Source organism: Trichoderma atroviride, chromosome 3, assembly GCF_020647795.1.
Source record: "Trichoderma atroviride chromosome 3, complete sequence".
NCBI classification, from domain to species: Eukaryota; Fungi; Ascomycota; class Sordariomycetes; order Hypocreales; family Hypocreaceae; genus Trichoderma; species Trichoderma atroviride.
Genome location: NC_089402.1, coordinates 1,810,108 through 1,833,845, shown reverse-complemented (window position 1 = coordinate 1,833,845; position 23,738 = coordinate 1,810,108). Strand labels below are relative to the sequence as shown.

The following is a 23,738-nucleotide window of genomic DNA, read 5'->3' as shown; positions in this document are numbered from 1 at the left end:
TTGTGTTTTGGCTATAAGATGGCAAGTATATGGAGAGTTTATGTTTACGACGCCAGAAGATTTGAGTACCATGGTTTTGGTCTGGGTTCTTCAGTTGGTGTTATTGGAGTATGAAAGAACTGAAGCAGAGATCAGCTTCTTTTGACCCTTGTACATAATATGTTAGGTATTCAGAGGTGGCTATGCTATCAGAGTCCCATGGGAGCAATGGATAGATATCCGGGCTATTATTACATTACATGAATATATTCCTTTTGGTTTAAACCACATCTGTCTAACAATCATCTCTGAATTCTACGGATTATAATCCGCCGTTGGCTTGATGAATTGGGTAGTTATTAGTGGGACTCGTCTGCGTGTAAAATTCAATTCCCTATCAATAAGTGGCGGCGATATTTGTCTGCGGGCTCTCCATCGCTCGCTCGCTCTTTAAGCCGAAGCCCCATAATCTATGCCCCACGTCCACCAGCGCGGGGTCGTCGGCCATCGCATGTAAGGAATTGCAGCATCAAGGTGGGGGATTGGCAGAATTGGGAGGTCGAGCGCGAGGCATTGGCCTGTCGTCATTTTGGTATAGCATGATGAATCACAGCTCTCACTGGAAAAATCACCTAGATTCCATGACTTACAGTAGCAGCCTAGCTATAGTGTGCGTTTAACACTGCCAAGTGTGGTAAAACTGCCTACAACGGTAATAGTGCTGGCTATCTATCTATCTTCAAGGGCGCCATTCACACACGCCTCGTCCACTTTTCCTCCTGTTACAAGCTCTCTCTCTCTCTCTCTCTCTCTTCCTCTTACAAATACCACTTTTGGATAAATTGGTTTGCTTGCATACGGAATTGATGCCGCCCGTACACGCCAGAACTGCCACTCACCTTTTCCGTCGTGCTGCTGTAGCTCCTCTGTCTCGGTCTAGCTGCCATAGCTTCTCCACACAGAGCCAGAGACGATTTCTCTCACTCACCCATCCCAGCTCAACCCTCAAACCAGCTACATTCTCAAACAAGCACAACATCTTTGCCCGCACCATGTCTTCCGCAGCAGCCAAGCGCCTGGAGGGCAAGACCATCCTCATCACGGGAGCCTCTTCCGGAATTGGAAAGTCCACGGCCCTCGAGTTTGCTCGCACAAACCCCAACGGCAACCTGCGGCTCATTGTCACGGCTCGTCGTGTTGACTCACTGGAGGAGCTGGCGGCTCAGATCCGCAAGGAGACCAACGATGGCGTCAAGGTGCTGCCTGTGAAGCTGGATGTGAGCAAGGCAGATGAGATCCGAGGCTTTGTGGGCAGCTTGCCCGAGGAGTGGAGAGACATCCACGTCTTGGTGAACAATGCGTAAGTCTACATCTCTTCGTATGAACTGAGCTGTATTCGAGAGCAATCGACTGCTTTTGGGGTGAATGTTTCAACTGATACTAATCCATCCGTCCAGTGGCCTTGTCAAGGGTGTCGCCAAGGCACCCGAAATCGCCGAGGATGACCTCAACATCATGTTCGCTACCAACGTCACCGGCCTCATCAACTTGACACAGGCCATCCTGCCCATCTTCCAGAAGCGACCAAACGGTGGCCAGGGAGATATCATCAACATTGGATCCATTGCCGGTATGCCATTTACCCATTTACTCCAGCATAGTGCTCTCAATCTGTATAACTCTGTATTGGTACTAAGACTTTTGCGCTTTATAGGCCGTGAACCATATCCCGGAGGCTCAATCTACTGCGCCACCAAGGCCGCTGTCCGAAGCTTCACTGAAAGCTTGCGAAAGGAGCTTATTGCCACTCGCATCAGAGTCATTGAGGTCGACCCTGGTCAGGTTGAAACGGTACGCAATTTCCATTTTGAAATCCGTCTTCAAGTGTACTTTGCTCACATCATCTATTAGGAGTTCTCTGTTGTTCGCTTCTACGGCGACAAGTCCAAGGCCGATGCCATTTATGCGTAAGCCTTCTCACCATCTCCTCTCCCTCCCTTCTATGAACCTTTTGTCACTCTGGTTACATGGATCCTAACATCTTCATGCAGCGGCTGCGATCCTCTTACGCCTGATGACATTGCCGAGATTGTAGTCTTTTCTGCTACCAGGAGAGAGAATGTCGTTCTTGCCGAGTCTCTGGTTTATCCTAACCACCAGGTGAGTGCTTCTTTCGTATTTCGCCAACTTGCTTGTAATAAATGCTAACGAGTTCATATTCATAGGCCTCTGCTCTCATTATGCATCGCAGGCCGACTTAGATTTAGACGAGATCTAAACGGACATAAAACATACTACATACACATGATAAAAAAAAAATAGAGAATTAAAATGGCAAAAAAATATTGTATTCAAATGCTGTGCGTGCTACAGTTATTCTATATTTTAGAGCAAGAGAAATTTTTAGAAATGTTTACTTAAAGCCACATTTCAAAACTTCTTTGCATGTTCGAAAGGTTCTCTTGCCCCTAATCCACTTAGCCAACCGAAGCCAGCAAAATCAGGGGCCTTCTAGGATCGAATAATTCAATCTACCAACGTTCCGTTAAGAATCCATTCTGAGATGAATCGGATCCTTGCTGCCACAAGGGCAGCACCGCTGGGGAGGGTTTTCACAGGTTCACAAGACATAGCAAAACACTCACGCGACGGAAGGGAGAGAGCATCATCTACCACTCATCATCATTCATAGATTTTGACCGACCTTGTTCGTATAAAACGTCAGATATTTCTTTGTTTCTTTTGCTTTCCTCAAATCCGAAGACGCCACGCTAGAATGAAAATGATCCACCCGGCCAGACTATTGACAGTCTTGATAAAAACAGACGGTAGCATGCGATATCATATTGCTCATTGAAAATCATCAGCCTTCCGCGCTTCAATCTCCAATGTGCTGGAACAAAGGAGAAATCGACTCGCCGTAGTGGTTTCGGCGGATTGCTTCGGCTAAGAGGAAAGAGAGGTCTAGTATGACCAACTTGCTCGAGTTCTTCACTCGTTCCTCATTGATGGGGAAGCTGTTGGTAACAACAATGGTATCGATGCACTCGCATGCTTGCAGTTGTTCCAGACAATCTCCACCAAAGACTCCATGGGTGGCAATGCAGTACACCTTTTTGGCCATGCCCCTCTTCACCACCGTTTCGGCTGCAGCAATCCATGATCCTGGCTTGTCAATCATGTCGTCGACAATGAAGACTGTGCGATTTTTTACGTCGCCTACCAGCGTGATCATGTGTTCCGCCTTGGGGTCTTCGAAAGCATTGTCCTCCTCATCAGAGCTGCTTTCGTTGTTGGCGCCACCAGCCAGTGATTGGCGGTCGGGCGCAAAGAAGGACGAGGCATGAGACATGGTCATGGGGTCATCTTCATGGACACTGTTTGCTGCCGTTGACCGTGCTGGAGATGGAAAGTCATCTTCAACAATGTGCCCCTGAATCAGTCGACCATGAATGACCTCTTGGGCGCGACGATCATCGTAGTCAGAGTCGAGCTGCGCAGAGCTTTTTCGTCGTGCAACACTCTGGTCTTCTGTACTAGGATCAGCAAGATTCGTCGCACTTGACGACAAATCGCTTGTCCGAATAGGCGAACCTTGGGGGTCGGTAACAACTCTAGCGTTCCTCACAGGTGTCCTCGCCCCGGCGCGTGACGGCGCAGGCTTTTCGGAAGCGGCCTGTTGGCTATCGCTTTGCGCCACACTCTCGGAGATAGGACGTCGCTCGAGACCATCGAGATGATTCATAATCATGCTACCGGTCATGTTCGTTCCACGTCTCCTATCAGTGGTGACGAGCCCAAAGTTTAGCTTGAGGGCATCGGCGAGCGACGTCACTCGCTTTGTGCCACCAGGGTTTTTGGAAACCACCACAGCCTCTCGCCAGTTCGGCACGTTTCGCTTGATCCATTTGGCAATGATGGGCTCAGCGTGAAGATTGTCAACAGGACATCTGAAGAAGCCTTGCATCTGGGAGGCATGCAGGTCAACCGTCACGACGTGCTTAACGCCAGCAACGCCAAGTAGGTTGGCCAGCATCCTTGCGGTGATGGCGCCTCTAGGAGACTTCTTCTTCGACTGCCGGCTGTACGGGAAGTAGGGAAGCACAGCTGCCAAGCCACGTCAGCAATGTTCCACAGCAGAATCCGTGCTCCATCATCGAACCTGTGACTTTGTTGGCGGAGCCGCCCTTGCAAGCGGATATCATGATGAGCAGCTCCATGATGGAGTCGTTGATCCTGGGACTTCCAGACTGGACGACGAAGACATCTTTCTCTCGGACGCTTGTCAGGATCCTGACACTCGTCTCGCCCTTTGAAAGGAGTGAGTTAGTTATCTGTCCCGAGGCCGGCAATCAAGGAAAACCAAAAAGCAGCGACGCAGAGCTACAGGAAGCTCACATTGGAGAATTGGGTCAGCTCCGCCTTAGCAGGAGTCATGCCCAGGTTCTCACATATTTGGCCGGTGAGAGCTGGGCACGAATTGCCAGCGAAAATGAGCGTGTTGCGCATTGTGGCCGACCCTTGGGGAGAGAAAAAAAGAAGAAAAGTTTTGGCAGAAGATGCTGAGCGAGAAGAGCAGCTTAGATTTTTTTTCCCCCGTCCTCTAGACGTGGGGCTTTGACGAGTCATACTGTGTGGATTACGAACGCGTCTACGGTCGCAATCAGTGCCGCAGTCGGTAGCGATAGTCGATTTGATTGGCCACAAGCCGCCTAAACCTTGCAGCAATCCCCATATAATACAGTGCGAATTGCATACACAGGCCGTCGTATCAAGCCGAATGGCGGGGCACTTTGATTGGAATACCATTGCTGTGAATATGGCTTGCTGATTGCTGTGTTTGGACCAGCCAACAGTTCCACAAGATTATGGCATGCTCTTATGAAGGTTTCCAAGCACCGCCCCAGCTGATGGCCCATCTGATGTATTCAGCCACTGTCTTATTTCGACTCATTTCATAAACAACCTGTTCGGCCGATATGGGAATCCCTCACTTGATTACCACTCTGGAGCGCTATGCTTCAGACAAGCCTCTGCAGGATCAGACAGTGGTCATTGATGGTCCAGCTCTAGCATATCATGTCCTTCATATTTGCAGAATCCAAGGCGCTAGCCAGCCATCATATAGCCTTCTTGGCCGGGTCGTCATAGACTGGTTGGATCGGTTAAAGGATCAGCAAGTAGCCATGTAAGCTTTTCACCACATAAAGAAAGGCAAGCACTGTGACGATCTTTGCTAATGTGTAAATAGTCGAGCCATATATTTTGATGGCTACCTGCCAGAGTCCAAACGACTAGTACGCATGGAGAGGGTGATGAAAGTGACTTCTCGACTCAATATATTCTACTCTGCCAATCCTACAGCTTGCCCTCGTAGGCTTGTAGTTCCATCAAATGACTTATATCTGGATGCAAACCGCCCAACAAGATTCACAGACAAGACCTCTCTGGACCCAGCATTTCTAGTACCTGCAGTCATTGATGCCATCCGGGATAATGACAGTTATCGGGACAAATTGTCTATCGTTTCGGGAGAGGCCGATGCTTACTGCGCTGCAGACACGGCGAAGCATGGAGGCACAATACTTACATCCGATTCCGATCTCCTTGCTCACAACATTGGCAATGGCAAAGTTGTATTCTTCCGAGACATTTACGAGAATGCTGGCTCGAAGCTATCATGCACAGAATATGCTCCCCGTGAGATATATACAAAGCTCGGCTTAGCAAAGTCCGCTGACCCCTGTCGACTGGGCTATGAACGCTTGCGTTCCCCCAATGCCACGTTGCCGCTGCTATTAAAGGCCTGCTCGAGTCCGATAGTAGATGCTATGGACTATGATCGTTTCCGACAGCAATATCTCCAACACGAAAGTGCCCAGCTGCCACAGCTAATCGGAGGTGGCTTGCTGTCACTCAAAGCCCTTGACCCTAGAGTCTCCGAGATACTTCTCCAGATTGGCCAAGCACCCAGAACCAAAGATGCAAAAGAAAAGGTCAAAATCTTCCTTCCATCTTTGCTTGAAAATCCTAACAAAGGAACATCTTGGGATGCAAGCGCGCCTGTCAGGCAGTTGGCATATAAGACAGCGTGCCAGTATATTCAAGGTGGTTGCTCGATTTCAGTCGAAGAATACAGACGAGTACAGAATGTCGATCAAAAAGGACGAGAAATCCTGTTATTGACGAATGATGAGGCGAAACGTGCGATCATTGAGCTTCTGGTGCTTATGAGACGAGTCAAAGAAACGCAAATGGCTCCGCAGCATTACTGGACTCTTTTGTCCATGGTATTGGATATCATAGAATGCAACCAGCAGGGTAAGAACTCACATACGCTGACCACACTTCAACGGGGCCATAGCAGTATGGCCACTTCAAGAGACAAAATTTCATGGGACATGATTCATTTCTCTGCGCATATACAAGCTGGATACTACTCTCTTCGCATTTTGAGCCAAGTGCTCACTTCCGTCAATCTCGAGAACAACAGCACAGACAATCTGACCCTCAACCTCGTCCAGCTCCGCAACCTTTTATCGGAGCTACCCCCTCTCTCCGAATTTCCAGACGTCGATTCGCTATCCAGCTTTCTTAAAGCATCAAAAGAGCTTCAGATATTGCGTATTTTATCAGATTTCATAGTTTTTGAGCAGGAATCTTCTCAAGAACCTGCAGATGCTCGCCACCAGACACAAGAGAAGAAACAAAATAAGCGGGGAGGAATTCCAAATGGCGTTAACAAGAAGCAAAGTAAAAAGAAAAATGATGCAAGTAGAGGAAACATGTTTAATGTTCTCTCTACAGACATGTAAGAATTTAGACATGGGTACGGCTTCAGGAAATTCCAATCAATGAGAGTGGCAACAAGACTTGATATCCCCCCCCCCCAAAAAAAAAGAAAAGAAAAGAAAAGAAAAAGGGTGAGAAGGGAAGAGAAGAGAAACAGAGAGATCTAGTTTAGCTACTCAAGCCATGCTCGATCTCTCCCTGCTTCTTAGAACGCCTTATCGGTACCATTTCACTTAGGCTGGAGTGGGTCCGTGTATGTCTTGAAGTAGTTGCAAAAATGTAGCTGAAAGCTCCTCTTGGCTCTCAACATCCTGAATTAGGCTCTCCTGAGTGTTTCCGTTGCCAGCGGCGCGAAGGATTCTCCAAGCTCGGCGGAACTCGTCACGAATCGATACTATGCCATTGTGAGTGACTGTCCGCGCCACATTGTGGTCGGTCTCGAATGGGTCTTCGATAGCAAAGAGGTATCGGAGCCGAATCTCTTTGACCTCTTCGTCCTTGGTGGCTTGTTGAGCTACCTGAGGCTGAACGGTTGACTGCAGAGGGCTTGCTGGAGCGGCTGCATTGCCTGCTGTCTTCTGAACTTCATAGACAGTCTTTGCTCCCGTCCATCCCTTTTCTTGCTTTGTTAGAATGCCTCCATACGTTCGGAGGCTGATGACATTTCGGCCCCAATCAAATCCTTTACCAATGCCATTGCTCATCGTCCCACTTTGAGCATAATACTCGAAGAAACCCCTCAGTAGGTGTCCAATGCTTTCTCTATTTCCGTTCAGTTGGTTTTGAGATGCTAGTCTTACGATTTCTTCTTCATTTCTCCAGAACTGAACGTCATAGCCTCGACAAGTTATGGTGGATTCAATTTCAGCCGGTGACAAGTTATTGGGTGGCGGCGGTGCAAGCTGTTGGAGATTTGGACAAACAAAAGGCTGCACAACATTGACGAGATAATGGAGGGCCATCAAAACATAGCCGTAACTGCTTAGAGTACCGCGGTATCCAGAGTTGATGCCTCGCACTTTAGCCCAGTGTTTGATGAAAAGGATCATGGGGCGAACTCGTGGATCTGTATGCGAATAGCACCGCAGCAAAAGTGTGTTTTGAAGAGCCAAGTGAGCAGAAAAATTGATATCGCATTGTACCCCTGCATCTGATGCAGGGAATTCCAGCGGATCGCGATATCTGTCATTCAGCATCATCTTGTGGGGATCAGCTAGCGTCTTGATTGTGGCAAACGTAGAAGAGAGTCCAGGCGGGACAGGCATGATATAACATGGTTTTCCTGGCTTGATTATTCTTTTTTGTAGCGGCTGCTGTAGCAGCTCGATATACTGCGTAATATCTGGCACAAAAGCTGCTTCGTATAAACTGTTCTCCACAGCCTTCTTCAACTCATTGGCTAAATGAATGCTTTTATGGCGACATCCCACCGCTTGGATGGTCCTCTGCTCCGGAAATTGTTGTATATAATCGCTGAGTTGGGTACGTATTTCTTCTTGGAAGACTCCGGCCACGTACTGACTAACTATAGCTTCCTGCACCGCGGAAAAGGAGCTTTCATGGTAAGGCCCTATGTTATTTATGAGGCTTGTGACCCTGATGTTGTACTGCGAGGGGGTCTCTTGTTGGTCTTGCTGGAGTAGTAGTAGCTGCATAGATGGCATCTTTTTGAGTTTTCCGAGAGCCAAGTGAAGGTCCCTATTATATGAAATAGGCTCGATATCTGACAACTGCCTCGACTGCAAAGACTCCCACTGTGTGATGAGTTTATCATCTTCAACTTGTTTCAGGAGACGGCCCTCGCTCCATGATTCCCATTTCCGTATTATATATGCTCCTTCTATTTGCATATATATCCCTGACAGCGAGCGGCGGTAGGCTGCGTTTGATAGAATCCCCGCTGCCGAGACGGAAGGAAATGAGGCGATATGATCTCGCAAGGAGGCATCTGCCAGACCTTGTATAAAAGCATGGCAGACTCTATTGAGAATATCCCATTCGGGCTCGGTGAGGTCTCTCCAGTTTGAAGCGTTGGCGTCATGGCCGCCAGCCTTTCGCAAAACGCGCTTAGCTAGACCATAGTAGGAATCAAGAGAATTTCTTGGCCCTTGTTGTAGATGGAAACGACGCGTCTCGCCAGAGTCTTTATAGATGATCTCAAATTCGCCCGACGGAGAGCCTGATCCAGCATCAGCTACTCCGCTTTGTGCGTGAGCATCACCATCGCCGCCATGATTAAAGCCATCATTTCCATGCTCAGCTTCGGTGGTTCCGGGTTGCGCATCACTGTCAACACCGCGTTCCCATTTCTTACGTGCTTGTAAGAGGCCCTTGAGGAGTTTCTCCGGGGGGAGCTCGCAAAGTTTAATGATTGGGACTCTGGTACGGCTTAGAAGCCTTGCGCCGAGACCAGCTTCTAAAAATGCCTTTTCGATTAGGCGAGGTATGGGAGACCCAGGGGTATCAGGCGGAAACTTGGAGAGGGGTGATACGAGGCCAAGATCTAAATCCGAAGCTTTTGTGGCAAATCCAGAAGCAAGGCTGCCGAAACATTTTAACTCCACAGAATACGGCGGGATCGGATTGCTTATGTCTTGCTGTTCCTCAAACCGGCAAATTATCTCGCGGCAAATTTGCTCTATCCGCTGTCGAAAAGCTTCTTTCTCCGCTATCTCAGATCTGTCGATTTCGGAATGAGCTACGACTTGATGAGAGAGCTCGTCCAGCAGACGGGCTTGGTTTGCAATTTCTTCCGGCGTAATGTAAGAACGCTGATAGCTATTGTTATAGGCTGATCCTGTGCTCTGGTGTGTGATGTGAGATGGTCCCGTATTATTAAACGACCTCGGCGTCGGCGAGTGTTGGTACGCAGGCCTATTCCCAGACGGCTGCGGAGGGCCGTTCCATGAGTTACGCGGGCGGTGGAATTCTGAGGACCTCGGCGCTGGCCAAGCTTGAGGCTGCGAAGCTGTCCATTGGGAATTGGGCCTTGCTGGATGGTGATAAGGAGGCGCCTGCGGCGGCGAGTCAGGGGCGATTGTGAACTGAGATGCCATCTGTCGCCGCTGAGCTTGATTAGGGCGCTTCCGGCCAGCCTTTGGCGAAGGGTGCCCCTGCTGGGATGTGGCATCAAAGGCCATCTGGTTTGCTGGATAATTGGAATTGGTATTGGTATTTTGTTGTCTCCAATTCATAGAAGAATTCGGCTGCATAACGGGCGTTGAAGACGGATATGGCGCCGCGACTTGGGGGCGAGTGTCTGCAGATATAAAAGGCGCTGGGCCGAGATTTGGATTGGCGTTTGTGAGAATCAGATTCCGGAGGTGGCCTTCGAGTCCTGCAGCTGACGCATCCCCTGCGACGCCGCGAGGCTCTTTCTGAGTAGGGAACATCTTGTCCTCAGGCGTGTCGGCCAATGCAATTGATCCAAGCAGCGTTGAAATACCGTGGTGGCAATGCGGGCAAGGCTATAGCTTCTAGCGCTTCAAAATCCTCGATTTCATCTGCCTACCACATCGATGTAATCCGATTCTTAGGCGGCTGGAATTGCGTAAGAGATGCAGATGAGGAGTAAAGAGGAAGTAGAAAAAGAAACAAAGCAGATGGGTTGATAAATAATGAGGGGAGGCACCCAGAGGTACTCTTCGTCAAGGCTGCAGAATCCAAAGCTTGTGTTCGGCTGCCTGACAGTGGTGTAGCGCGGGAATCGCACGTAGAACTGCCGGAGTAAGTGAATAATAATGGTGAAGTTTGCGTAGAATGAATATAAGTGGTGTTTACTATTCAAACAAACAAAGAGCGAGGCAGAAACTGGCTTTTTGTTGCAACAGCAAAGCGTCGAGCTTGAGCCTGTTTCTGGCAACGAAGTACTGGAAAGTACTAGTAAGCTTTGGAGAAGTGGAGGATGCAGAGCCAAACAAGAGCTGGTAGCGCAGAGCTAGCGCTATAGTGAGTTTAGTGCCGCCGAGGTGCAGCAGCGTCTAAGGCTCTCGCCAGCACCTCCCAGCGATCTAATGTCTCCTAATCACTCGCAATTCAAATTGCCCTCAGCCGCGCCTTGGTTTGCTCCTCTGGTCCTTGCTAGGCGGGAATTGCAAATGCAGTGATTCACACAAAGTTTATCATTGGCCAAATATTTCTGAGCAGATATTGAATAGTAGTAGTAAGGCACATACAATCTATATCAGGTACCTACATAGATATAACGAAATTTATGGAGGCTAGGAGTGCAATGGAGGCTGCCCGTGTAAGAGGTAGTAGATACCCCTCCATCTTATTGACCCTTAAACTTGGGCATCGAGTAATGGTAATGCTATCCTATCACGCTTATTGTTCCGAATCTACAATAGCCTTACGCAATTAATTTTAAGTAAGTATTATCCTCTACGCCAAGGGCCTCACAATGAGATATCAAGGCCTGCATGGATATGTGAATAGAAAATAGTTCGATGCGCATGTGCTGCTCTGGATCCCTGGACAATTAGCGTGACGTGACGTTAAGCTCTGTCTTTGTCATCAAGCCGTCATAAACAGCGGCAGTTCTCCGGCTGGTCGCCAAACAAGAGGCTGAGACTACTGCCTACTACTAGGCACTACCAAGTCTCTCGCGATCTGCTGTTCTCTTTCACTTTCGCATCCCTCAAGCCTCTTCCCTCCCGTAGCTGTGCCTATTCGAAAGCAGCATATTATGTCCTTCAGCCAGATGCAGTAGCAGCTATTCGAACAGCATCTATTACGACCTTTGTCACGACGCCTTTTTATCCAGTGCGCTGCCGTGATCTGCCATAGCTCTTTGTTTAGCAGCGGAGGCACGACAAGCTCGTGCCACAAGGCTTCGTGCCTTTCTCCACGGATAAAACCTCGGTAGTCAATGCCCGCTCCAGCATCAAAATGAGCGCCCCTTCCGGAAATCCCAATGGCCCTCCGCGGAGCCAAAAATCGAATCCTCTGCGCCCTCTTCGGAAGAGGCCTGTCAACCCACTTGTCTCGTCATCACGCAAGCCCGCTCCTAAACCCAATCGACCGCCTACAAACAACGCAGCGTCGACTTCGGTGCAGGCTACGGCAAATGGAAGCAAACCCAATATCGAAGAGCTGCGAAAGCAATATGGCGGATGGAGCGAGCCACCCCCTCCTTACCCTTTCAATGATATACCTATCATGACGACCAAAAAGGCTCTGCTCAATGGAATCCGATATCATCTCATGAAGTTTTCTCAGACCAAATTGGGCGACAAACCTATTGATCCAACGGACCAGGACGAATTTGCTAGGCCTGTAACTCTACATCGACGTGATGCCCGCCAACCTCCTCCCGGAAGAGTTGTGAAAGAGGAGGAGCCCGAACGGCCACCAGTAGATGAGCAAGAGGCTGAAAGGATGGCACAGATCAAAGCTGAAAGAGAGGCCCAGAGAGCAATTGATCAAGCCAAGATCGCGCCCGTAGCGAAAGAGGTCGCTCCAAAACGACCAAAGAAACAGAAGGAAGAGAAGACCATGTTTAACCGAGCCCCCAAAACGTCAGCGGCGAAAAAGGAGTCTGATCTGAGATATGAGGAGGCTTTGCCCTGGCACTTGGAAGACGCAGATGGGAAAAATGTGTGGGTTGGCAGCTACGTGGCTGCACTTTCTGAGTCCAGCGTCGCCTTCATGATTGACAAGTCGGTCTTTCGCATGGTCCCCCTGGAAAAAAGCTACAAGTTTAATGCCAAGCCACCGTTCCAGCCTTTCACGATAGACCAGGCGGAAGCTTTCATGACCCGCAAGGTTGACGTCGGCCGTTGGGTTATGAAGGACGAGGAGAAGAAGGCGGGCTTGAACGATCTTGAAGCTACGCGGCGGATGTTGTACGGACGGGGACAAATGATTAAGACAGAAAGTGATACTTTCAAGGCTGCTTCGCGCGCAGAGAAGATGGAACACGACGAGCTTGACGTCTCGGGCGATGAATTCCAAGATGATGACGAAACCCCGCACTTTGAACGAAACGATGATGAGGATACAAAAGACTCTAAAGAACGTATTCGGCGTGAGCAGCTGGGGGCGAATCTGTTTGGTGAAGGAGACGAGCAGGAAGTCGATAAAGAGCTGCAAGAACAGCTGAGAGAGGAGCTGGAGAGACAAAAGTATGGCAAGACAACGAAGAAGGCTCTAATCAAGAGAGATCGAGAAGATATATATGAGAGCGACAACTCCGGCTCCAACCCATGGAGCAGCTCGGTAAGTTCACCCTGTTGCCAATCTTGGCACTGATACATCGCTTATACCACCACCCCTATAGAGTGACGATGACAGCTCCGACGAAGAGGACGAGGCTGGAAAAGATGACGAGAAAAAGGAAGGCGAGAATAAAGAGGGTCAAGGTGATGGCAAAGACAAGTCTAAATCCCAGAGTGCCAAAGGCTCCACCACTCCACAAGGCAAGCAGAAGCTCTCTGAGATGGGCAAGAAAGGAAAATCGTTGAAACGCGCCGGTTCGCCTGCTTTGTCGGAGTCAAGCGGCAATGAGTCGACCAGAAAGAAGTTCAAGAAGGCATCGGGGGCGGCTACTGATAGCCGTCCAAGCACCCCTGGATTACAGACTAACACTGTCCGCCGTCCTAAGATTACTGCAGGCTCTGGGAGTGATGGGGAATTCACAGCGGGCGAGATGTCAGATGGAGCAATGCAGAAGAAGAAGATCAAGCTCATTGGCAGCTCAAGAGGAACACCTTCCGCATCCAGGGCTGGCAGTCCAAATCCCGCTCAAGCTGGTAGGCTCATGTCCTTTCCGTTGAACCTCACTGCCTCATCTATACTAATGACTTATGACTTATGAACTAGGTGCCTCTCCTTCCTCTTCAGGTGGGTTGATTGAATCGTGGGAAATTTTGGAAAAGATACCTGCAGATGGAATCACTATTGGTGATCTCATCAATCTATTCCAGGGTCGCGTTGGAGATGGTCCGGGCCGAATGCCCAGACAAGAATGGATTGGCCTTGTTAAGCAGTTGTGTGACTATGGGCCGGATAAGCGCCTGCGCCGTAGGAAGTGAGGTTGCTCTCGATCCAAGATAGCATACCTCGCTAGAACTTAAATGCGTTGAAATCTTCATCTTGTTGGGATATTGATTGCGAATGAATCGCAAGCCTCACGGCAGGTTAAACTTGAATTTTTTGACTCTTCTTTTTGACCCTTTTTTTTTTTTTTTTTTTTTTTTTTTTTTTTTTTTTTTTTTTTTTTTTTTTTTGAAAACGAATTATAGCGATGACGCGTCGAAAACTACGACGCCGAACTATTTAAATCTTAGTTCTCGTAGGGTATCTCATGGTATAAATTATACTACCACCATTATTATTACTATTCATCCATTTGCCAAGCGTATTCCAATCCCTTGTTCCGTTCACGGCGATTTGCTGCCTTGAACCGTTCTGCTTCAAGCCCATTGCCTCTGTCCACGCCATCCCATCGATATCCCGGCTTGATGCCATATCGATTGGGAGCTGCAGTCCCTGAATAGACCGGCCGGCGCTTTGACTTCTTGCCTCCACGATTTGTTTCTTTCTCCGCCAAGAACTGTGTCATGGGATCGTTCCATCTGGATTGTTCTTTGAGCTCTCTATTCATATCTTCATCGTCAGCCTTTCGGGCAAAGCTCATGAGTTTGGCATCTTCCAGCTCCTCTTTCCGTCGTCTCGCATTCTGCTGCTGAACATCACCCTTCAAGGATTCAATGGCAAGCCTCTCCTTTTCCTCAGCCTCGGCCGCTGCGCGCCTTGCCTCTGCTCTCTTCATAGAAATATCGATTCTTCGTCCAGTGGCATCTCGGTAAACCGTCTCTTCTTCTTTTGCAGTTTTTCGGTGGCGCTCAAAGTCTTCTCGTTCCTCTTGCTGCCGCCGTCTCAATTGCGCTGAGACCGCAGCGGCGCTCTGTAAGCCGGCATGTGTTCCATCGCTCATTTTCGCCACGCCTTGGCTGTCTTCGACAATCGGCATCTCATCGTCGGCGGCTCTCGCTGCGTCGTTCTCTGCTGCGGCCGACGCGATAATTGCGTCTGCAGCCGCGGCGCTGTCGTCTTTCTCCTGGCCATTCCCGCCATTTCCTACTGTTTTCCAACTGCTTTTCTTCGCTTTTCTGAATTCGGCTGTTGTCCCCGTGACGGTCAATGGGCCGTCCTCGTCTGCATCGTCCTGCGCGGAGCCATTGTTCCAGGCTGTGTCGTCGTCGTCGGTTATTAGCAGGCCTGAAGCTGCATTTGCCTGCTTGCGCTTTCGCTTCTTTGATGATGGTTTTGGATCAGCAACTAGATATTTTGAAGCTAGATAGCTGGAAAGATCTGATGGCATATCGATGAAAAGTATAGCTTCAGCGGTTTTCAATCACAAGAGAAAATAGAGAAGAGATGGATGGACGGTTGATGCAGAGCTGCTGCTATTATTGGACAGCACCCAGCACTACGTAGGTACCTGGCTATGCAAATATCGAAGCGGATCGGAGAACGGAGAACCGACACCCCGGTACAGAAATATGGGGCGGTGCAGGTACGTAGCAGAAGTCGGGGCTTTTGATATCATATGAGAAGCCGATCGTGGCTTCAAGGCAAGTGACATCTCGCAACGCTCCCGCGCCAGCACGCTTCGCAAGCGAAATATGCAGAGCCAGTTCACGACGCCAGACCCCCGCGACTCTACTCTGATCCCTCGTTCCGCATGAAGTCACCACAAGCGCCTGCATTGTCTGCGCGGAATCACCGCACCCAGTCGCCTTCATGCCACGGCCTCAAGATGAATCGTCTACGGAACCGATTCAGGCGCTGCCCGCCGCGGCCCCCGCCGCAAAGTTCTCTTATATGAGGCATTCGACCTCGACGATTGAGCCCTTCCCCACGTCTCCTTCGGAATCATCGCTCGTCTTTCGAAACTCGAACCCCTCCAGAGCCTCTTTATACGCCTCGACATTATCCCCTCCGGGGTCAAGGTCCATGTCGCCAGCGGGGCGGGGATCTCCATCGAGAGTCCTGTCAAGCACTGTATTCGACATAGGCCAGAATCGTGTGTTGCCAGAGAATGTTGGGGATGATCCCGGCGAACCACTGAATCTGATTCTCAGATCGTTTGTGCCTCATGTATCTGTCTGTGCCTCGCGGGACACAGAGGCTTTAATTCGTGAAAAGGGTTTCCAAAATGGATTGTGGGAGCTATTGCGGCCGTTTGGGGAGAATATCCAAGGAAAGGTAAATATCAGGGATAGCAACGGTGTTGGGCGAATATTTGAAGACTTTTCTATACGATTTACACGGTTCGGCGAAAACATAGAGCGTCCAGATGCGCTATCGTCTGGTTCTCAGCAAGCTCCGCCGCCGCGAAATCCCAACGGAGCGCAGGAAAGAGGTGCCGGCAACAGATCGGCCATAAACGATATCGAAAGCGTTGTTGAGCGACATCTTTCTTATGCAGAGGAATCGTTTCTCGGAATGCCGCACAAGAGTATCATGATGAAATATGGCTCGGATTCTGAGGCTGCTTCACCATACTATGCTTTGTATTTACGACGATTGCTTTCAGGATTGCCCATCTCGGCGCACGAAACCTTTGCTCATCCCGTAGCTTGCATCATAGCTATCAGCTCCCGCAATCCCGCTCCTATAGAAGAGCTACGGAGACTGTACTCTGAAACCAGCCAAGGCGAGAAGAAATTGCCCTCGTGGGTAGATGGAGATTACCTAAGATACTATGTTTTGGTCCACGATGAGGAGAATGATGACATTACGAGATCTATGGGCTTATTTGAGCAAATGAAGCGGCACCTCGGACTTCATTGCCACCTATTGAGGCTACGATGTAGCCAGAGTGTGGAAACCGACGACGATAGCATCCCTCTCCCCCGAAGCGATTGGATGTCTGCACCCGAAGAGTTGGCAGAGATTCGGCGAAGCGAAAACGATGAGGATTTTGAGGATCCATCACGATACATTTTTGAATCAGATGCTATTGCCATCCGCACGTTTGTGCGCGAAATGCTAATGCAGTCGATTATCCCCACTATGGAACGCCACGCCACGATCTGGAACGACCAAGTTGCCTCTAAGCGTAGGGGAATCACAGGAAGATTTATGAGCTTATCAAAAAGATGGACAGGGTTCGGCAGCAGCTCGCGGTCCTCATCCAGCAGCAACAGCATCAGCATCAATACCAGCAAGGACGGCTATGATCCCTCGGGTTTCTACCGTGCCGATACATCTGAAGCCATCATGCGAAAGCTGGCTGATTTTGCCTTTATGTTGCGCGACTGGAAACTAGCCCATTCGACCTACGACCTCTTACGATCCGATTTTAGCGAGTCAAAAGCTTGGAAATACCACGCCGCAACCAACGAAATGGCTGCTATTAGCCTGCTTCTCATGCCGCAGCAATTGACATCTAAGAGCCGCGCGGAGACCGTGGATCAGATGCTAGAATCGGCATTCTATTCCTATAATACACGGTGTAGCTCTCCATATGGCGCAACGAGGACTTTGATTCTGGCCCAGGAGCTCCTACGACTAAGAGGAGGCTCCAGTATCGATGATGCCGCACGATGGTGCACTCGCCTACTCGAAACAAAGATTCTGGGTAGGATTGGAGATGCTTTGGTCAAAGAGCGGTTAGCAATCTGCTATGCCTCCAAGCTAGGTGTCGGCAGTTGGAGTTGGGGTAGTCGGCGGAGAAAGTCAGCAGCTTGGAGCGTCTTTGCTGCCAGAGCCTGGGCACAACAATCCAAGCACATTCCGGCTCAACGGTGCCTGAATGAAGCCAAGAAAATGTACGAAACGCTGCCTCACGGACAGGGCATATCGCGCTTCGCAAGCGCTCGAGAAACCATGGACTCGCTACAGCGTGAGCTGACAGAGAAGCTGGAATACCCGGCTGGGCATGGCCGGGGCGTACCAGAAGACGCGATTGACGATACCATAGACGAAGAGAGCGAGGCGTTGACCGATATGCGCTCAAGGAGAGCAAGCAATCTGGCCCGCGGCGGAGCTTTGGAAACGGCGCCCCTGCACAATGAGGAAATGAGCAAAGATACCAATGAAGATATAGATAAAGAAGGCTTTGAATAGGATAATGGAATTGGGTTAGTCATGAGGAGGATAACTGGATCAAAGGTTACGAGCGCTGATGAAAGATGAACCGTTCAAAGATATGAATTATTGGGAGGCTTTTTGTCTTTGTCTACTTTTCGTTCAAGTGTCATGGTATTGTTGGGTCGTTGTACTAATAATAAGCCTTCGGCTCGAATGGCATTGCATCTAACAGTTCTGAGCGTAGATGAATGAAAGGCAGGCCTTTTGTTGTTGTTTTTTTTTTCCTTTTTCAGTCTTAGACAGATCATATATGCGCTTGCATTGCTTTGGGTTCATTTGTACGTTAGGTAAATGCAGCTGGATCAACGAAGTGACACAAGTGGCTGAATGGCTGAAGGAGTGATATCACATGCACCAAATAATCGGGCAGTAAAGCTAAAGAGCCTTAGCGGCATCTCTCCCGCTAAGAACATTTGCCTGTCATCACACCAAACACTTCCAACAGATTGTATTAGTCGCGAGACAGTACACGTGCCATTTTCTTCATCAATGCTCATGAGAAGTACCTGGGAAGCGACATTATAGGCACATCTGTTTGCAGCGCGAGGAATCGAAATAGCTGTTGCTGTCATTTTGTGAAGTCAAAATGGGCGAGCTATCTGATTACTTGGTCGAGCACGATCCCAACTTCCGCAAGTAAGTGATACTCAGCCTGATTCCATCATCCATTCTTCTTTTAAAGGGTCGCGTAGTATTGGTACTGACTGTGGTAGAACTCGACTCCCTGCGCTGTATTCCGACTTTCGGTCACAAAGGACTCTAAACCCAGATGGATACCACGCGAACATCTCGGCCTGGCTACTTGCTCTCGCGAGATTAGCCTCTGAAGGGCTATTATCTCGCCAGGGTTCCAAGTCGAGCGCTCTCGTTTTCAATATCGACGAATCACTACGACGGTCGCTGAGTAGCAAGCAATTTGGCCAGCCATTAGCGCTCGGCACTGTCATCAATGAAGCGCTGGCACAAAGGGATCTGATACCTCTGCAGACTTTCCTGCAGTCAACCCAGAATATATATCAACAGCAACAGAGCTGGTCACAGGTGCCATGGAATATCATGGGATGGGCGCTGCGGCAAATAGGAGTCATCGACCCGACTCGAGGCGAAGATAAGATACCCAAGGGCAATTACGTTGTCATGAAGAATGTAGAAGCAACCAGCCGGGAGCTGGGAGAAACGATTGCCGAAAGAACATCACGATATGACCGAGCTTTTACGCGAGCTCAGTTCCAGACACTGTTCGAATCAGTGCTGGCTAAGGATCAGCGACTGTCCGAGACAGATTTTGATGTGCTGTTAAAATTCCTATCCCGAGATAAGGATATGATTGAATACAATGGCAATACGGTCCGCATCCGGGGACTTGGTGAAGAAAGAGGCATCACCGAGGAAGATGCGTCTATCGCATCTATCAAAGAGCTGATGGACAGCCTGGAACATCAAGTCAATCTACTTGACAAGCGGATACATGAACTAGATCAAGAGGCAAAGAATGCAGTTCTACGCAAGAATCGCGTAACAGCTTTGGCGGCGCTCAAATCGAAGAAACGGGCCGAATCTTCTTTATCAACACGATATGCCACTCTCAGCCAGCTCGAGGAGGTGGCTTCAAGGCTACAGCAGGCTTCCGACCAGGTGCAGTTGGTCAAAGTCATGGAATCATCGGCCAGTGCGCTACAGAGCCTCAACGCCCAAATTGGCGGCTCCGAAAGGGTTGGGATCACGATGGATCATCTCAGAGAGCAAATGAGCGCGACAGATGAATTAACTGCCATTTTATCTGAGCCCACTGGCGACGTTGTAGATGAAGGGGAGATTGATGATGAGCTGGAAGCCTTGGAGATGGAGCAGAACAAGGAAGAGGAAGAGAAGCAGCGCCGCAAGGAGGAGGCTAGGGAAGCTGCTAAAGCCAAGAAGGAGCTCGATGAGCTGCCATCTGTACCAACGGAAGATGCAGAGAGAATAGGGGCTCAATCACCAACAAGGGCGACGGGTATTGCGAATCTGTCACTCGGTAATTAGAGGAGAAGGAAAGTAACAACCTTCGGATTCTATTCATTTTACAAGGGCTCTTTTTTTTCCCCAACGCAGGGCTATATACTGATTTCAAGGTAAAGGTATGAGCGTGATTGATATAAATGTTTTATTATTATTCGACAAATAGAATGATCAATGGGTCTTTTATAGTCTCAATAAAAACAATTTCACCAGTAGAATGCGAGGTTTGCGCTGTAATTTCTTCATTATATTCATTATCCCCAATCGACTACGCCCGAATCAGATGGGTATCATTATCTTGATATCAGAATATGTACACGCTAATATTTATCTCCTTTTCTGCTATATTACTTTTTCTGACGCTTCGGCTGTTGGTGTTTAGTCTATTGGTCGTTGTGAAGCTTCCCAAGCCATTGGTTCAGCACCGTGAGGGGGCAGTAATTGCATAACCGGTGCGCGTTCTGGCTCTTCTAAATTCCTTTGGGCTGCTGAATTACTCGAGGCCGGCGGTTGGGACGATGAAATGACCATCAAATCTGGAGGCTGGCTTGTTGAGCTCTGCGGCTGATCAATTGTTGATTTATCCTCCTCCTCCTCCTCCTCCAACTTCTTCTTTGTCTTGTCTCCATTTCTGCGAGCGCTCGCGATAAGGTCTCTGAATGAAGAGTCGTGCTTAGCTGCCCATGCAGCACCGTCAAAGTCTTTGTCCTTGATCGCCGCCGCAGTTTGTATCACTCGGCCAGTAGTCGGTGCTCGGCCGCCCTGGGTGCGCTCCCAAATATCCAGGTCGTGGAGCAGCTCTGAGCGCTTCTTTGGTGTGGCCGCATCGCAATTCGCATTCCATAGCGTTAGCCACTCTTTATGGCGTTTTTCCAGGAGAGGGCGAGGTCCTTGGTTGCTGAGTCCTAATTCTAGCATCTTTTTCCGCAGCGCCTGCTCTTTTAACATGGAGTAATTGAGGGGAGGGAGTCGCTCGAGTGTCTTTTGCTGTTTTCGCTGAGATTGTCCAAAGGAAAAGGTATTTTCGGAATCAACATTATTGCTTGGATTGTTTGTCGGGGCCGAAGGGCCTGGACAGGATTCTAAATGCCCAAACACCTGCCATTCTTTCATCTTTTTATTGCACATGGGGCAGGGCACAAGGCCGTTTGCTGCGAAAGCGCATTGTCAGCTGTCAAGTTGTAAATTGAAAGCATGTCTGTGCACTCACGAGTATCAGGCACATATTCTTCGTCATCATTGTCCTCATTATTTGAGTCGGGAACAGTTTGTTCTTCAGCCGTTACGGTCGGAGTCGTTGCTACTGCCGGTTCTCCTCGGGTTTTGCTTAATCTAGCTGATGTGCGCAGTCGCTTTGGTTCGTGAGACGCATGCGCATCCGGAGACGCCTCAGGAGCCTTCCTTTTCGGCGATGGACTCCTCGGTCTCTGATTGCGCGCAAGATTCAGCGCAGCCATCCGTGCTTTGGTAAAGGCCTCGACCGTTTCCTCCATGGACCAGTTGCTTCGAAGTTTCAGCTCTTGCTCCGTTGAGCGACACATTGGACATTTGCCATCGTTGGACAGTGCTCTTCGAATACAGATTGAGCAGAATGTATGCGAACAGGAAGTAATCATCGGTGTCTTGTAAAAATCTTTGCACACTTGGCATCGCAAAGCGGCCTCGACAGCTGCGAAGCCAGAAAGCGGCGTCGAGAGCCAGTCGGTAGAATCTGGAACGTCGTCGGAGGTGGCCATAAAGGCAGGCAGGTTTTGAATATCCAAAAGAAGAAAGAAAAGTAAAATAGAAATAGTTTCGATTTGATTATTTTTACAATGTGCGGCGCCGGAAATGCTCCGGTGTAACAAGACAGGGGCGACAGATTACTGTCGGATATCGATCGAGTGGCAGCGCTGAGCAAAGACAAGACAAGGCTTGCCATTAACGACCAGGATGCTGAATGCGCCGTCGTCGCGACCGACGCGTTGGAGGACCGCAAGTCGACTTGTTAGATGCATATACATATTAGTCGCATAGCCAAGTGCAGCGTCTGCAGCGGCCCTCAGGGTTGTCTGCTTGCATTAAAGAGGCAGATATGCTACAAAGCGAGCAGATCAAATTGGCTGCCACGTGAGTTCGTGTTTAAGTGCTGAACGCGCGTGGACCCAATTGGACTGGAGAGCTCCCAGAGCGAGAAGAGAACTGCAAGCTTGCGTGCCCAGCTATCGGAATAGTCTGATAATCACTGTTGGCTTGTGGATCAGACGAGAGAGCACAGCCATGGACGACACCAAAAAATACCTCTCCGATCGGCTCCTGAGTGAGGAGGTGCCGGTACGTATAGATGCGCTTTCAATTGCTATACCAAGTGCTGGAGACCTATGAACTAAGAATCCATGTTTGTCGCAGGTGACATATCGTCTGCTAAGCAGAGCGCTCAACCTTCGGGTGAATGTTGCTAAACAGTAAATCTGGTCGTCTTGTTCTTTTTGTCCTGAATTATTTACTGATTCAAATTTCAGAAAACTACATGAATTTTATGAGAGCCAGAATGCTTCCAAAGCAAATTCTATTCATGCTACCTACCTGATTTATGGATCCAAAACGGAAGACCGAGAGCCAGAGACTGGCGATGCTGACATGGACGGCTCAGCACCTGAACCCGAACCTCTCTCTGACTATGCACCCACCAGAACGGTCACCATAGTAGCGGAAGAAGGCTTAAAAGGTCTGGTCATATCAACAGAAAACAGCTGCCAGGTTTGCTAATAGTCCACTTAGATGCGTTGGCCGAATATGAACAAGTCACATCGATGCATGTTTACAGCCTGTCCCCCTTCCCTCAGAGAGACTTGGTGCAGCTATCTGACGTCTCAAAGTCACTGTCTGAGTATAGAAAGGTTGAAGATGCTGCGAAAATGCTGGAAACATATGGATTAATCGCGAATCCCAAAGCCCGCAAGAAGGACCGCAAGGGCCGCACTCCAGTTTCAGTCCCGGTCTCTGTCCCAAGCGCACCTAAAGCTGCCAAGCAGGAGGCACAATCGGCTACGCCCAAACCTAGTCAAGCGGAAAAGGTCAAACAAGAGACTAGAGAAGCCCCATCTGCCGATTCTACCCCATCATCGAGTGCTGGGAAGAAACCTCCTGCGTCGCTAAAAAGAGGTTCTTCTGGAGGCATTATGCAGTCCTTCGCTAGGGCGGCGGCGAAACCTCCCAAGCCAAAGCCTGAAACGAAGCCCAAGGATGAAGATACCAGCATGGCATTATCCGACGATGGTGAAGCTGACGAAGAGGATCTGCCTGGCTCCAAGTCAATAGACATGGAAGCATTGAAACGGACAAGAAAGGAGCGTGAAGAGCAGCTCCTACGTATGATGGAAGATCCAGAAGATGAAGCAGAGGGAAAAGAAGAGGCCAAGAAGGGAGATGAGCAATCAGATGAGGAAATGGAAGAGGCCTCTGAGCCGGAGCCTGAAGCAGAGCCTGAACCTGAACAGCCTAAAGAGGATAAAGAGCCTGCAGAAGTGATATCGAATTCCAGTAATGGCCGCCGGAGAGGCAAGCGGCGAGTTATGAAGAAGAAGCGCATATTGGATGATCAGGGATATATGGGTAAGTTGCTTGATCATGTTTGTGTCAGTACGTGGCTAAATCTTGTATACAGTAACTATCCAGGAGGCTGCATGGGAGTCCTTCTCTGAAGATGAAGCTCCTCCACCAGCCACCAAGCCGACGCCTACGGCAACACCCGCCTCATCAACACAGAAATCAAAGAAGGCAGCGCCCGCCGCGAAGAGTGGGAGTCAAGGCAACATCATGTCATTCTTCTCAAAGAAGTGACATGCCAGGGAACAGAGCAGAGCTCATGCCATACATCTACATTG

The 23,738-nt window shown here is 49.3% G+C and overlaps 10 protein-coding genes across 12 annotated transcripts; 6 read left to right on the top strand and 4 right to left on the bottom strand.

Moving 5' to 3' along the window:
- Positions 1–556: 556 nt before the first annotated feature.
- TrAtP1_005839 (uncharacterized protein) lies at positions 557–2,327 on the top strand. Its single transcript, XM_014089016.2, has 6 exons — positions 557–1,339; positions 1,437–1,609; positions 1,694–1,830; positions 1,891–1,946; positions 2,031–2,139; positions 2,205–2,327. Exons 1-6 carry the CDS (start codon positions 846–848, stop codon positions 2,238–2,240), a joined length of 1,005 nt encoding a protein of 334 aa, XP_013944491.2. The 5' UTR covers positions 557–845; the 3' UTR covers positions 2,241–2,327.
- TrAtP1_005838 (uncharacterized protein) lies at positions 2,328–4,538 on the bottom strand. 3 transcript variants are annotated; one of them, XM_066112880.1, is made up of 3 exons: positions 4,378–4,538; positions 4,142–4,289; positions 2,328–4,086 (listed from the first exon to the last, which is right to left on the bottom strand). In XM_066112880.1, the coding sequence occupies exons 1-3, from the start codon at positions 4,486–4,488 to the stop codon at positions 2,858–2,860; spliced, it is 1,488 nt and encodes a 495-aa protein (XP_065968966.1). In that variant the 5' UTR covers positions 4,489–4,538; the 3' UTR covers positions 2,328–2,857. The 3 variants fall into 3 exon arrangements, with proteins under 3 accessions (XP_065968966.1, XP_065968967.1, XP_065968968.1); XM_066112881.1 differs by having other exon boundaries at positions 4,142–4,538; XM_066112882.1 differs by having other exon boundaries at positions 2,328–4,289.
- A 420-nt stretch (positions 4,539–4,958) lies between these two features.
- TrAtP1_005837 (uncharacterized protein) lies at positions 4,959–6,794 on the top strand (the record flags this gene model as incomplete). The annotated part of the gene is made up of 2 exons (XM_014089018.2): positions 4,959–5,167; positions 5,231–6,794. The coding sequence occupies 2 exons, from the start codon at positions 4,959–4,961 to the stop codon at positions 6,792–6,794; spliced, it is 1,773 nt and encodes a 590-aa protein (XP_013944493.2).
- A 210-nt stretch (positions 6,795–7,004) lies between these two features.
- On the bottom strand, positions 7,005–10,163 carry TrAtP1_005836 (uncharacterized protein; the record flags this gene model as incomplete). Its single annotated transcript, XM_066112879.1, has 1 exon — positions 7,005–10,163. One exon carries the CDS (start codon positions 10,161–10,163, stop codon positions 7,005–7,007), a length of 3,159 nt encoding a protein of 1,052 aa, XP_065968965.1.
- A 1,059-nt stretch (positions 10,164–11,222) lies between these two features.
- TrAtP1_005835 (uncharacterized protein) lies at positions 11,223–13,944 on the top strand. Its single transcript, XM_014089020.2, has 3 exons — positions 11,223–12,990; positions 13,052–13,523; positions 13,594–13,944. The coding sequence occupies exons 1-3, from the start codon at positions 11,662–11,664 to the stop codon at positions 13,803–13,805; spliced, it is 2,013 nt and encodes a 670-aa protein (XP_013944495.2). The 5' UTR covers positions 11,223–11,661; the 3' UTR covers positions 13,806–13,944.
- A 56-nt stretch (positions 13,945–14,000) lies between these two features.
- On the bottom strand, positions 14,001–15,168 carry TrAtP1_005834 (uncharacterized protein). The gene has a single exon (XM_014089021.2). The coding sequence runs from the start codon at positions 15,095–15,097 to the stop codon at positions 14,111–14,113; it is 987 nt and encodes a 328-aa protein (XP_013944496.1). The 5' UTR covers positions 15,098–15,168; the 3' UTR covers positions 14,001–14,110.
- A 351-nt stretch (positions 15,169–15,519) lies between these two features.
- Positions 15,520–17,850, top strand: TrAtP1_005833 (uncharacterized protein; the record flags this gene model as incomplete). The annotated part of the gene is made up of 1 exon (XM_014089022.2): positions 15,520–17,850. The coding sequence occupies one exon, from the start codon at positions 15,520–15,522 to the stop codon at positions 17,848–17,850; it is 2,331 nt and encodes a 776-aa protein (XP_013944497.2).
- A 399-nt stretch (positions 17,851–18,249) lies between these two features.
- Positions 18,250–20,088, top strand: TrAtP1_005832 (uncharacterized protein). Its single transcript, XM_014089023.2, has 2 exons — positions 18,250–18,510; positions 18,588–20,088. Exons 1-2 carry the CDS (start codon positions 18,461–18,463, stop codon positions 19,894–19,896), a joined length of 1,359 nt encoding a protein of 452 aa, XP_013944498.2. The 5' UTR covers positions 18,250–18,460; the 3' UTR covers positions 19,897–20,088.
- Positions 20,089–20,130: 42 nt separating this feature from the next.
- On the bottom strand, positions 20,131–21,792 carry TrAtP1_005831 (uncharacterized protein). Its single transcript, XM_014089024.2, has 2 exons — positions 21,083–21,792; positions 20,131–21,023 (listed from the first exon to the last, which is right to left on the bottom strand). The coding sequence occupies exons 1-2, from the start codon at positions 21,606–21,608 to the stop codon at positions 20,251–20,253; spliced, it is 1,299 nt and encodes a 432-aa protein (XP_013944499.2). The 5' UTR covers positions 21,609–21,792; the 3' UTR covers positions 20,131–20,250.
- Positions 21,793–22,131: 339 nt separating this feature from the next.
- On the top strand, positions 22,132–23,694 carry TrAtP1_005830 (uncharacterized protein; the record flags this gene model as incomplete). Its single annotated transcript, XM_014089025.1, has 5 exons — positions 22,132–22,185; positions 22,261–22,316; positions 22,374–22,579; positions 22,633–23,466; positions 23,519–23,694. 5 exons carry the CDS (start codon positions 22,132–22,134, stop codon positions 23,692–23,694), a joined length of 1,326 nt encoding a protein of 441 aa, XP_013944500.1.
- Positions 23,695–23,738: the final 44 nt, after the last annotated feature.

What these genes read in the sequence shown, in the direction of transcription:
- TrAtP1_005832 (XM_014089023.2), top strand. Translation starts at nt 18,461, where the DNA reads ATGGGCGAGCTATCTGATTACTTGGTCGAGCACGATCCCAACTTCCGC. An exon ending in CACGATCCCAACTTCCGCAA is followed by an intron (nt 18,511 to 18,587) that starts GTAAGTGATACT and finishes TGACTGTGGTAG; the next exon opens with AACTCGACTCCCTGCGCTGT.
- TrAtP1_005839 (XM_014089016.2), top strand. Translation starts at nt 846, where the DNA reads ATGCCGCCCGTACACGCCAGAACTGCCACTCACCTTTTCCGTCGTGCT. An exon ending in CAACATTGGATCCATTGCCG is followed by an intron (nt 1,610 to 1,693) that starts GTATGCCATTTA and finishes TGCGCTTTATAG; the next exon opens with GCCGTGAACCATATCCCGGA. An exon ending in ACCCTGGTCAGGTTGAAACG is followed by an intron (nt 1,831 to 1,890) that starts GTACGCAATTTC and finishes ATCATCTATTAG; the next exon opens with GAGTTCTCTGTTGTTCGCTT.
- TrAtP1_005834 (XM_014089021.2), bottom strand. Translation starts at nt 15,097, where the DNA reads ATGCCATCAGATCTTTCCAGCTATCTAGCTTCAAAATATCTAGTTGCT.
- TrAtP1_005835 (XM_014089020.2), top strand. Translation starts at nt 11,662, where the DNA reads ATGAGCGCCCCTTCCGGAAATCCCAATGGCCCTCCGCGGAGCCAAAAA. An exon ending in CCAACCCATGGAGCAGCTCG is followed by an intron (nt 12,991 to 13,051) that starts GTAAGTTCACCC and finishes CCACCCCTATAG; the next exon opens with AGTGACGATGACAGCTCCGA. An exon ending in TCCAAATCCCGCTCAAGCTG is followed by an intron (nt 13,524 to 13,593) that starts GTAGGCTCATGT and finishes CTTATGAACTAG; the next exon opens with GTGCCTCTCCTTCCTCTTCA.
- TrAtP1_005838 (XM_066112880.1), bottom strand. Translation starts at nt 4,488, where the DNA reads ATGCGCAACACGCTCATTTTCGCTGGCAATTCGTGCCCAGCTCTCACC. An exon ending in AGCTGACCCAATTCTCCAAT is followed by an intron (nt 4,290 to 4,377) that starts GTGAGCTTCCTG and finishes CTCCTTTCAAAG; the next exon opens with GGCGAGACGAGTGTCAGGAT. An exon ending in CTCCGCCAACAAAGTCACAG is followed by an intron (nt 4,087 to 4,141) that starts GTTCGATGATGG and finishes GTGGCTTGGCAG; the next exon opens with CTGTGCTTCCCTACTTCCCG.
- TrAtP1_005831 (XM_014089024.2), bottom strand. Translation starts at nt 21,608, where the DNA reads ATGGCCACCTCCGACGACGTTCCAGATTCTACCGACTGGCTCTCGACG. An exon ending in AGAATATGTGCCTGATACTC is followed by an intron (nt 21,024 to 21,082) that starts GTGAGTGCACAG and finishes GCGCTTTCGCAG; the next exon opens with CAAACGGCCTTGTGCCCTGC.